Here is a 12,958-nt window from a genome sequence, read left to right on the forward strand (position 1 = left end):
ACAGAGGCTCATATGTCTGATATAGCTATATATTGTGTATACCTGCAGGAAAATTAGATTAATATTATTACAACTTTTACAGTCCTTTGGACCCAAATCATCTTGTTTTTACTTTGCATAATGTAAATCAGCCGATAATATATGAATAAAGTATGTTGATGATCTGTACTAATTCAGTATTATAAATTCTTAGAGACGATAGTTCAAACAGTTCCATGTTCATAAAATGCCAAAATATTTGTGTACTGCAGTGTTTAATGTTTCTGTAGTAAACACGTACATCACTCTTGTTTTGTTTTTTGGTTTCAGATGCCATCACCAGGTCCTACATCTGGGAATACAACTATTAACACCTCCAGGATATGTGATGCAGATGCACCTGAGGGTAAGTTCGTCATTTCTACCACACTATAGTAGCGCTGGCTCCAATCATAAGATGTTTAAAGAACCTACAAGACAACATGAAACATTTATTGCTCATAACGTGGAATTCATGCTAGAGGAACAGAAGGACGGTGTGTGTGACCAAGTTATATAATGTAGAACACTGTTCAGTAATCTTTATCACTATTCATTATGTATTAGAATTAATAATACCAAGAACAAATGTTTACTAATGCAGTAGGTAGTGTCTTACTGTCAACATGCAAATGTTTAATTCACTAAAGGAGGCATGAATACACCAACGTGTGCATGCACATAAGTATAAGCTCTACTATGTTTATTTATTCATGTGATAAATGCTCATGTCAGGCTGTTGTTGGTGGTGAAGGGGATAAGTGTAAAGCCAAAGATACATCTGTAAAAATGTGTGAACGTTGTGTAATAAGTTTGTTTATGATACATATGACAATCTATCTAGCTAGTTGGCTATTCCACATATATGCAGATCCACAGTAACATCTGTCTTGAATGGGGTAACATAGCATTGAAGGCTTCAAGTAAACAGACAGAAAAGGAATTATTTTCATTTCGACGCAGGTTTAAAGAAAAACAAACAAGATCATAAATTTACTTCATTCTTCAACATACCTGACACATGTGCCTTTTATCATTCCTCACCTACTCTAACCTTAATAGTCTTAATACTATTTTTGTTCTCCAAAACAAAAATAGTGTTGTTTTACAGTATGCCCTAAACTGTAGTAACATGACAAGACAAATGGCTTTCAGACTCACTGTTATGGTCTTTTAGACCCTACCCCAGAATTGTATAGCTAAATCCTCAAAGTCCATTTTTTCTGGGGGAAAAGTAAATTGTTACAGTTAAGCCTGCTTTTCTCTGCACACACAACAAAGTCTGTGCCAGTACCTGAAACCTCACACAGGAGCACACAGACCTTTCTAAACCCTTTCTAAATATGAGTTTTCGCTCATATACAGAGTTTTTTTTTCTATAATGTTATTCTGACCATTACAGGTTGAAATATCTACAATACAATTTTATAGTAGTCTTAAGTAAATGTAAAACCGTGTCTGTAATCGCTCCGATTCAACATACTCACTACTTGTTACTATAATTTTTAGATTTTAATAAAATGTAGATATGAGCTAAAGTCAGCTTATCACTTATCTGGCTGTTTCTAGAAGGCTGTTTTCTGAATTTTTCAGATGCATGCAGCACCAAACAGTAGCAAGATCTTTTCCAAAGTGAGAGAAATTCTTTTAACAATCAAGTATCATTAATCTAACAGCAAATTAGTGATATTATTATCATAAGCTTTTATATAATTTATTAAATGGTACTTGATGTGTTTGGAGTTATTTTTGGGAGTAATTATTTATGGAGCTATATAAATGATATTTAGAGCATGTGTGTGGCTAAAATGCACTGAACTAGAGGAAATGGCATTTGTTAAAGGCTGTGGTTTCACAATTGCCATTGTGTGAGAAGTTATCTTTCAGTTACAAAATATTTATTATTCTAACCTCATTAGGCAGATCATTGCCATGTTAAGATCATTGCTTATAAAAATGGAAAGCCTTGTAGAGAAATAACTAGTAGGATCACACACAATACTTTCATGTGGAATATAAAGACAGATGATTTCATATTTGAAATTAAGTTATGTTACAATGTTTTCCTTCGAATCAAAGGTAAACATTCAAACACCTATTTAATTACCATAGTTTGAAATATCAATAAATAAATAAATAAATATATAATTACATATAACAAACAATGCTTATATTGATTGCCTATATTTAATGTTTAAACAGGTTATATCCAATAAATCCATTGAAACCATTTGTTTACACCTGCTGACATACAGTAATTATGTATCTGTAAATCTCCCAGTAATACTTATGCTTATCAAAGAATATTGTTCAAAATAAGTGGCGATAGCTTTTTTGTTGTATGTATTTCAGATAATAATGTTTGTTCTTCTTCCCCACCTCTAACGGTTATGATTCTAATTATGATCATGATTCTGCAGCATTTTCTCCTGTTGTTTACTTCATTACTAAAAGATAAGTTATGTATATCTTTATAGCTGCAAATCAGATGGTACCACAAGACACTCAATTTGTGGACTATTGTGACCATTTGTTCAACAATATTCTATTATGCTGGGAAACTGCACACATTAATTTAGCTGCTGATTTCCTTTGGCTCTTGCTAAAACCTATTTTGGTTTTTTATTAGAGCCAATATTAATATACTAACAAACAAGCATAAAGTCATATTGCTGCATCTGAGGGCTTTTCCCTAAGAACACATTCATCTGTTAATTTTATTTAATGTTTATATACACCTACATGTAGCATTTAAGTGTCTGAGATACTGAAATTCATGTAGGTGCCAGAATAAAATGACTATTACATCCATGCCCAAAGTGTACAACAGAAAATTTAATAAAATATTTTTTTTTAGAAAACCTGCTCTTATGAAAATATCAAATACAGACATATTGCATTTGATTTGTCATATAGGATAATATAGATTTATATCAGTTCATGCATTATCATGTAGAACAGTAAAGCCGTCGAGTTATCCTTATAGCTGGCTTTTAAATAAATACAAACAATATGTCATATAATTTCATTTTTTTATTACATTTTGCCGACATTTGTGATGTTCAGTAAACCCAAAAATAAAATGACACTTATTGACAGAATGTCAGAAAAATCAGATGCAGAATTTTATAATTCATCTTTAGCATTATTATGTCAACATATCACTGTTTCTTTTAATACATCATAAGTATTTTGGTAGAGAAGCCAGTATTATTAATATATTCAAGCACCATCATCATGAATACATGTTTGGTATTCTTTCATGCCAGACTGCTTGGAATTTAGCAGAAATGTAATTATGACAAAACATCCTGCCTTATCATTTGATTCTGTTACAGTTCTTAAGAAGTTTTGTCACAACTGGCAACTGAAGTATGAAATTTGTTGTCGGTGTTCCTGAGTTGTTGCTTTTCACAAAAAATGGTCCAAATGTGCGGCTTTTACACTTTTTGTAAAGCAGCAGTTCAGGTAGTTCTTACAAGAATGGCCTAAACATCAATTGGTTTCTTACATATGAGGTGCTCCAGTGTGACGTGCGGTCGTTATAAATGACTCATAGAGCTCCTGATTAGTTGTGAGAATTATCTCATAATTGTTTTGGAGCTCTTCAGCACTGTTATACTAAAGGTGTCGTTGTAATTTGTCTTTTGACCAGCTTAGTAAAATGAGTTCTTTTTTTTGCCATCTTGTAAATGGCTCCTGCTTTCACAACAGCCGTTGTACCACCTACCATGAGGCGAAGGAAGTGTCAAGCAGAGATAACACATGTGACTGAGAGGGACTGCAATCAGACACTTAATAGCTAAAACGGTTAAAAAAAAGTGACTGTATGATAAAAGAAAATAATTCTGTTGCCATTTAGATAATATTCCTTTTGTTTATAAGAAGATAGTATTTGATTTGCCCCTAGACAGTGTGTAGTTGTGAAAAGGTGACTACATGCAGCGCAAACAGTCGAGAGCCTCCATTTATCTGATTTGCACAATTTATGTTTTTCCAGGGTGTCACACTGAGCAAAAATGTGCTCCACATGGTAAAATATTTTTGGGGTGACACAGACATGACCAACGCTGATGGTCTTTATTTTGTACCCACTGCATTATTCTAACATTTGCTACATAATGATGAAGTTGAAGCAAAAAAACTTATATTGGCCATTTAGCCATTTGCTACATTTCAAATAGTAATCATTGCAAAAGTTGGGAAAGTCTGAAAAACTTTGAGTATGCACAAAACAGAGAAGACAGCCACCAGAAGAATCTGACGCTTGAGTTAGGTGCAGGAAGGTAGAGTCTTGTGTCAGAGAGAAGACTCAGGAGATCGGTGCTCTTTCCGTAATTGATATAGACTTGTTGGAGAGGAACTGTGCCTTTCCTATAAAGCTGACAAAAGCAAGTTTCCAGCAGACGTCATAGTTTGAAAAAAATGAGTTCTGTTAAAACTTACCCTGTTTTGATTCATTATCTAAAAAATGTGCTCACCTTGTAAACTGTTGGTTCTTCATTGTTTTTCATACCATGTTAATACTTTTATCTGAGAAATGCTGTTGTTGACAAAACAGTAGTAACAGTTATAGTAATAATTAGTAAATAGTAAAGGCATTAAAGTTGTTCTATAATTTATGGTGCCATCGTGAGAAATTTCCCTAGAATTTGCCAGTTGTGTCCAAATTCCTTATTCTTGAAATTTTAATCTAGTATGAACTCAAGCACAGATATTGAGACATGTATCTTTTCTTGGGATTTAAAAGCCCTTTTGGTTGATGTAAAAATAATGATAAGAGAAAAAATTATGGCAATACCCTTTGGTAGAAATTTGCATCACAAGGCACGGGAACTGCATCACTTTGTAATAACCCATAGTATAACATTACATCAAGACAGCTAAGACAAAAGAGGGTAGAAGTCAAACTAGTGACTGATTGGACGATTGGTCACAGTGGGGTAATGACACTAACATCTTGGCGAGCAGGTGCTCAGTGCCAGGCTCTTCATTATGTACTCTAAGGTCATTACCATGCCATTACTCATTTACTCAGCGTAATGGAAATGAATCCTCAGGATTTAGCTGCCATGGTGCCAGACAATCTGAAACTTGAAGTTCTCTTGATTATCCAATTTAACACAGGGAGTAAAGGCATTTTAGGGTTTTAAAAAAATGGGTATGTGTTATATCTTATATTTGTAACATTTCACAAGCCCTGGCACAAACTTGAACTTTTGCAACATTCCCTGTTCAGTTTTAGTTATAGGTTTTATGAAGCCTGGCTGAAACACAGAGAACTTTCAGCTGCTCTGTCAAATTAGTCTTACCTCCATGATGCTCATGCTGCTACTTCTGCAGGGGGCTTTGCTTTGATCATAAATTCTGATATGCATCTAAAACCATCAACATATACTACTCCCAGTCAGTTTTGTTTGTTGTTATTTTTGGTGGTTTTGTTGTATTTTCTGTGAGTCTATGTGCGCACACAAGCCTTTTTTGGATAATCAGAATTTCATTATTTATTCTTTTTTCTTATTTGTGTGACTGACATTTATGTGATTGGCTGGGCTATTTAAATAACCTTCAATGTCACTTATTGATACAGTGATTTTTATTGTGGCCAAACCCATCACATATTTCTCTTTCTTGTCCATTTATAATAATGACTGCCTCACTTAAGGAATTAAATGTCCTTAACTGTTGTTTTTTGCAGTCATGTTAACACCTGCGTCATTTATTCAGGAAACTCAGCTTGTGGTTACACTCATTCCCTGGACACTTTGACCAGTGATTTTAATAACTTTGAACCCAATGCAGCTCACTGAATTTCTTACCAAAACAACACACTTGTGGAGAAGAACAGATCAAAACCTTAAAAACATGTTTATGCAGCAAGGAAAGCATATTTCATATTTAATATCAATACATCCAGTCGAAGGTTTGCTTTTGACCCAGTGGCTCAATTTATCAGTGAGCTTCTCTGAGTGATTACGGGTAAAATTCTAGCAGCGTGAGCTTAATTCATTTAATAGCAACATAAAGCTGGGTTTTCACCTTGAAAGACATATCATATTATTCCTATATTGAATCTTAGAGATCAAACTGTACACTCCTGTCTGTTTCCTAGCAACTTCCCTGTTTCCACAGCATTGTTTTAAAGAGTTGGGGAGGGGGCTGGTCGCGTCGTGTTAGCTCTGAGATGTCAGGTACCATAGCAATTTTCAACAGGACTCCCTCAACCCCAACACAAATTAATAGTAATTTTCTTTCCATCAATGGGATCATCATCAATTTGCATTACAATGGAATATGTCAATCAAAAGTAATTCTCCTGGAAGAAAAATGCCCATTTTGTAATCCACAGACACCCCTTACCTTTTATAGGAGGAAAGAAAATCACTTTTCAAAGGGTATATTTGCTTGGTATTGCTCAGAAAGACCTCCACTATTAACTGATAGAAATAAAATTACTTTTTGATAGAGGTTGAGCTTTAAAGACGCTTAATTAAAATGCTACTCCTTGCTTAAAAGTGATCCTAATTGAAAATTTTAAATAAACCCAGTTTTTATAGACCTGTTGATTGTAGTGGGGCATTTAGCAGCCAGCTGTTTCCTTCAGGGCTGGAAGAGACACAAAAAAAGAGCTAAGAGAAGATTGAGCTTTCTACATCTAATACCTGACTGTACCTGATGCTCCCAATACCCCTTTATCTCAGCTAAATGTGTAAAAATAATTACAGTTTTTTTCTTAAAAAGTAATAGTTTCTAGCATTCGTCTTGATTTGAAAACTTAATTTAATGTCCTTTGCTTTAGAAAACCGTTTGTTTCTCACTTTGGCTTTAGTTCGTATGATCAGTAGTTTTGGTGAGGTCAAGTTAGGTTATGTGTGTTATCTTTTTGTGGAACTTGATCACTGCTCAAATTGATTTTTTTTTTTTTTGTCTACTGCCAAAAGATGTTTTTGGTGATTTTTTTTTTCTTACGCACAACACTAATAAGTGAAGCCAGAAATGTGAAAATAGTTCTGCTGAAGGAACGGCAGTATTCTCGAAGGACTTTAGAATAAAAGTTCTCTGCTTTTTTAGATGGAAAGTAAAAGCATACGGTTTTGGCACAAGAGCTTGCTGATCAAGAACCTTTTGGAAGAGCACATTGTGTGTGCAGAGTACTATGCATGTATTTGTGCACAGATGCACAGACGAAAGTTATGCATAATGCATCATCCTACACCGGGCAGCACTCACCCGGGTATCATGAGTCAGGGTGAAATTACCTGCACTCCCTGGCTGCCCCATGCTCTTATCAGAGAACGGTAATGATTTCAAGGTGAAGCTGGTCAGTGGTGTACATGATAATATATTTAGGCAGACCACTGTTGTGAACCATCTGTAGATCCCACTCAGTGCCCTGCAATTCTGGTAAGCAGCTGGAGAGCTACAGATGGCTGAGGTAGTGGAGCAAAAGAGTGGGGTCACAGTGATGAAGAAAGACTTGCTTCTTCTATTATCTCCTGGTCCTGGTGAAGTGAAAGCTGATTCTTGTTGCACATCACAACTCCTGTGGGATTGTGTCTTCTCATTTGTATTATAGATGAAACAGCACTGAGCTGAATTTTTCCACCGAACTCTTGGTAGGGAAAGCTTTTAAAAGTATTGACTTTAATGGAAAAAATCAAAAAGACTGTGTTATTGCTGTGGACCTTGATGTCATGTAGCTTTGTGTAGGTCTGATTGCACTGTTCATACGTTTCAAGTCAGTGTGAAGAGCTGTGTAAGAAACAGTGTGATAGGAGCAGCACAGCAGGGTTAGCGTTAATGCTCCAGATGGCTCTCTAACATAGCCAGACTTCAGCTTTTGGGACTTTCTCTCTTGCCTTGTTCCGTAGAAATGATGCAAGTCCTATAAAGGAGTGTATTTCCATATATACTTTGTTGTTTTTATTGCTTAAGTGTGCATGGCTAAGCTAATTAATAAATGCGATCTGTTCTTACTGTGTTTTCACACAAAACAATTGTGGAGCTAAGAAGAGACCCAGACATGGCTTGCATATCATTGGCACTTTCTACTTTTGACGTCACCAGCATTTTACCATGCCTGCCAATACCCATTCATACACATAAAGGCTAAATGACTCAGCTTAAGACTTTTATAATATTTCTGCTGTCTGCGGCAGTCGGATCAATAACAGTATCAGTTCACTCAAAAAGTGGGGAGCTGAGGCTCAAAGGTGATGTCACCAGCATAAGGAAAAGAGCAGCTCGACAGAAAAGAGAAGGCAATTGGATTATGTAAGCAATAAGCGAGTTTCTTTCTTGGGGCTTTTGATTTTGATGTGCTTTATATTCATGATCACAGTGCTGAGTCAATAATGATTGAGCTGCCTTTGGTCACCGCAATAAAATGTCATTTGAGGAACATTGCAGAGTTGAGGTTTGCTTACTTCTGTCGAGGCTGGGACAAAAAGGTTCTCCCAGAAAACTGATACATTTGAAGTGGCAGCTTTAAATTGGTTCATTTAATGGATTACTATTGTGCAGCATTTAACCTCTTTAGTCTTTTCCACTTTCGAAACTCAGCCTTGTTTGAAATCAACACTAAAACATTTATGTTCTGCACTTCCTTTGACTCACCCTTCAGTGCTCAACATCAACCATCTGGCACTCCTTTGTGTTTTCAATCCTCGTGTCTAATGTTTTTTCTTCTAATTTCTTCTCTATTCTTTTCATTTGCATTTTAATGTTGTAATTCTTTTTTTTAATTTAATTTTTAAGTGAGAGCACCTTGAGTTGCCCTTGTGTAAGAAATGCACTACACAAATTAACTCGTGTTGCTTTTAAGTCACATAGGCTAGCTACAGTAACACATACACATAATGAATGGGTGCTTTAATGCACTACAAGTAAATGGATGATCCTCTTAAATGCATCTTTATCAGTTTTCACACAGTAGTTGGCAAAAGTGCAGTGCACACAAAAACTGAAATCAAATCGATATCTGTGTGAGCACTTTCTGCCTTTTCATTCTTAACACTCTACGGCACTCAAGGAAAATTCTGCCAGTGTATTTGAAATGGCACAGGCCCGTTCATTGAGTCATCGATTCAAAGCAAAGATATGAAGGCTATAAACCATTTTAACATACAAATACCAGAGACGAAGCAGCCGTAGCAGTTTTTACTTTGTAATAACAGTAGGTACACAGCAAAATGGTTGTTTCTTATGTTTTCTGTCATCTCCGAGGCCACATACTTGTTGAATCACTATGTGCTGGGCTGTGTTTTCATCATAAGAGAATAACAAACAAAGTGCTTTCAAGCTTTTAGTTTTGTTCAGTATAAAAGTGGGCGGGTGTTAAGGGGATAAAAGGTACACTTGCAAACAATGTTACAAGGTGTTTGGCAGGTTTTCTGTGGCTTTAATTAGGGGATGTCATTCATTGGCCATACAGTCTGATTTAATGTCAAGTGGGCGAGATAGGTAAAGTCATTACACAATTACCTATACATAAAGAAATTTACATATTTCCATACATCTATGTAAATACATCCATTTAATATCAGATGCTGCACAGCCTGAGCTGTCTTAAGAAACGTCATTTGAACAATATGCCTCTCTTCCCCCAGCACTTAGTCATTCTGCTGTCATTTCAAAGAAATCATCCTGTCATCTTTAACTCAAAGAAGCTTTGCTCTATGGCTTACCTTACCTAACCTTACCTTACCTCTATATGGACATAGGCCGTGTCTTTGTCAGTGGATGTAGAAATGATGATGACTTAGATCTCTGAATTGTATGAAACAGTTCAGAGCACAATTTAAGATATTGGATTCAAACTCGTCAACTTGACACTTCATGGTTCCTGGTGCAAAATACAAAGAATAGTCCAGTTTGTATTCTTTGGTTTGTTCTTCTTATAGCTGGAAATGGTTCTTTAGGAATCACTGCATATTTGGTGACCAGACTTGTGATGGATTCATATCTAAAGATCTGAAGGGCCTGAAATGTCTACTTATAACACAGTCATGAGCCTGAATTTGCGTCATCAGAAAATTGGGGTTACATGCATAACCCATAACCTATGGTTCACTGTCTTCACATTTGCTGGTGTCCTCTGTGGGCCCATGCTTTTGCCTTTTGGGGTTTCAGTGTGTTATAGTGGATATACTCCATTAAATGTTACATTTCATTCCAGTTTTATTCATTGGCTGAACCATATTCACACTGACAGTGACACAGCTTTCCTCTTTTCTGACGACTGGTTGTCTTTTTTAGTTACAATAACAGAATTGCCCGAGGCCCTGCTCCATGTAGTAACAGCAGCCTGTGTTGAGCTCTTAAGTTAATATAGACTACTTTATAACACAGGTGTATAACAAGTGATACACTTGTGCAATTATAAACAGAAAGCAGGAGTAGATGTGTCACATTTAATTGTGCTCCAGACCACAGAGAACCTATCTGTGTCATGCAGACACCTCTCACCTAAAAACAATGAACCACTAGAGTGAAACTACTAAACCGTTTGGGCCGACATTAGTCAAGTATTGATTTTCAAGCCTGTCATTTGAATACACGACAGGTGTCCAAGCAATACTGTGAGACAAATACTTCAAAGCGACTTCTTGATTTAAAACTTGCCACAGAGAGAAGACATTGCATGTAGCCTCTGTCATTAATGTTGTGCTTTTCTTCTTTTCAGATCAGTGCACTGTGACAAGGTCTTATCTTTTCCTTCACAAGTTCTGGTTCTTCAGCACCATCTACTACTTTGGGAACTGGGCTTTTATTGGAGTAAGTCCAAAGATATGAATGAGATGTCACTGTCTGCATTTTGAATTTATCGCTCAAGTCCTCAGCTAAATATTTTCCACATTAGCAATGAAATGAGCCTTGATATATTTTGTCATGTGTGCTTTCATCGTTGTTTTTAGGCTTTCCTCATTGGTCTGGTGGTGTCCTGCTGCAGAGGGAAGAAGTCTGTGATTGAAGGAGAAGTGGAGGCCGATGACTCAGACTTCAGTGATGATGAATACGTGCACTGAAAAAGCAGAATCACTGTTCACTTGTGTAGGTTTATAGATATCATAACCAACACTGAAAAGGGACTAGAAAGCACAATTTCATTAAGTAATGAATACAGATTTGTTTTCTTAAATATATTTTGTTTATTTTATTGTACAGCTATTTCATCTTTGGTTGAAGTTGACGCATGCCTCCCCTTAATTAGACCTCTCAACTGTATTTCTCCGTCAGTGTTACTAATGACAGGATACTGGAAGTGTTCTCCAAGTCAGTCCTACCTTAAAGTTAAAGTTAACTGTTAACTGAAATAAATTGGTTGTTTTTCAGCACACACATTTGTGAGTAGCAGCATAGATGCTTTTTTTTTTTTTTTTTGTTAATCTAAAACAATGTCTAAGCTTTATTTGTGTAGAGCTCAGGTCTAAATGTGCTTTATAATCTTTCTGTATGCTTTCTAGACCTTTTACATGGTTTGGTTATCTACATATTAAGTTAAAATTCCAGTCAAACCTACACAAGCTGTTTCTGAAAAGCTAATTGGTATAAGAAAGACTAATAAATCCCAAGTGTTGACAGCAGTAGCACTTTTTGTCAGTTTATTTTGCTGATTTTTATCTGAGGTTAATGCGCTGCATTAGTTATTGGCAGTCTGAGACCGTTATGCACAGTGAAATGTTACTCTACTTGCATACCTGCACTCTCTCTGTGTGTGTGTGTGTGTAATGTAAAGGACCAATTGTATCTGCTGTATTTTCAAGGATTCAGTTAATTGTGGTTTTAATTATATGGGTTCAGCAGCTTTCTTCTCTTTATTGGTAGGAAAATAGTAAAATTACTAGAAAAGATAGAAATAAAAAATATGGATGTGACTTTCTTTTTAATTAAACTACTACTTCTCATTTTTGCCTGCACTTGAGAATTTATTAACAGCAAAAGTGGCAGATCTATTAATGGGCTTCTTTTAGACATACATATTAAAATCTTTGCAAGGTACTTATCTGTTTGAGGAAGATGATGAAAAACTGTAAATTTACTCTGGAAGCCAAGTGCTTGTGCCTCATGAATGTGTGTGACCATGATGGGCACACAACAACTGGATATGCTAACCTAAATTAATCGCTCAGAAATCAGCCAGAATGAGTTTGAAATGTTTTTGTTTTGTTTTGGGTTGTTTTTGGTTTGATATTCGTGTTAGGTTTGTTGTCCTTTTGTGAGAATCAGTAGAGGGGATGCAGTGATGTGATGGTGATGATGATGACAGAAGCTGCATCATTTCTATACTTGCTCTTTATCAGTTGTGGAAGTTGTTTGAATATATAACGATGCCTGTGTTTAAAGAAATAAAGCCGTTTTAAACCCCATCATGGCTTTAATGCCTTTTTACATACAGTTTTTGTTCTCATTGAAACTATGTACGCCACTTTAAAACAAGAATCACCAATCTGCAAATAATAATGCATGTGCAAATGTCAATATATAGTTTTTTTGTAATACTTGTTACATTTTTTCCCCTCATGCAGTAATAATTTCAGATGACATGTATGTAAAGTATAAAATATAAATTATTAGATATTAAATATGTGAGAAATGTGGGATGTATATTTTCTCTGTCAAGATGAACACACACTGTTTCATTAATGTTGAGGTTTGGGCTCTGGAGAGGCCTGATAATTTTCCATTGTGTGTTTCTGTATCAAGGCATGCTTTTGCTGCATTGACTGTGTGTTTGGCAGTGATCCCAATCACACACTTTCCAGATGGTATTACGTGGTGGATCAAAATCTGCATTCGTAAGTCCATCCATTCTGACAAAATCTCACTGGATGAAATGCAACACAAAACAATGACAGAACTTCTACCGTGCAGTACAAGTAGACAGTGTTGTACCTCTGTCCTGCCCTCATTTCATACACTTCAAATCTGGATTCATCTC

At 35.8% G+C, this 12,958-nt stretch overlaps 1 protein-coding gene across 1 annotated transcript in view; it reads left to right on the forward strand.

Annotated features, from left to right (window-relative positions):
- Positions 1–12,386, forward strand: part of lmbrd1 (LMBR1 domain containing 1) — a 47,442-nt gene extending 35,056 nt beyond the window's left edge. The window contains exons 14-16 of the mRNA XM_084947647.1: positions 310–385; positions 10,703–10,794; positions 10,935–12,386. Coding sequence (XP_084803773.1) covers positions 310–385; positions 10,703–10,794; positions 10,935–11,045 — 279 coding nt within the window. The 3' untranslated portion in view covers positions 11,046–12,386. The remainder of the gene's footprint in view (positions 1–309; positions 386–10,702; positions 10,795–10,934) is intronic.
- The last annotated feature ends 572 nt before the right edge of the window (positions 12,387–12,958 follow it).

The sequence above is a fragment of the Perissodus microlepis genome, chromosome 13 (assembly GCF_051167445.1).
Source record: "Perissodus microlepis isolate ML-2025 ecotype Zambia chromosome 13, ASM5116744v1, whole genome shotgun sequence".
In the NCBI taxonomy this organism is placed as follows: Eukaryota; Metazoa; Chordata; class Actinopteri; order Cichliformes; family Cichlidae; genus Perissodus; species Perissodus microlepis.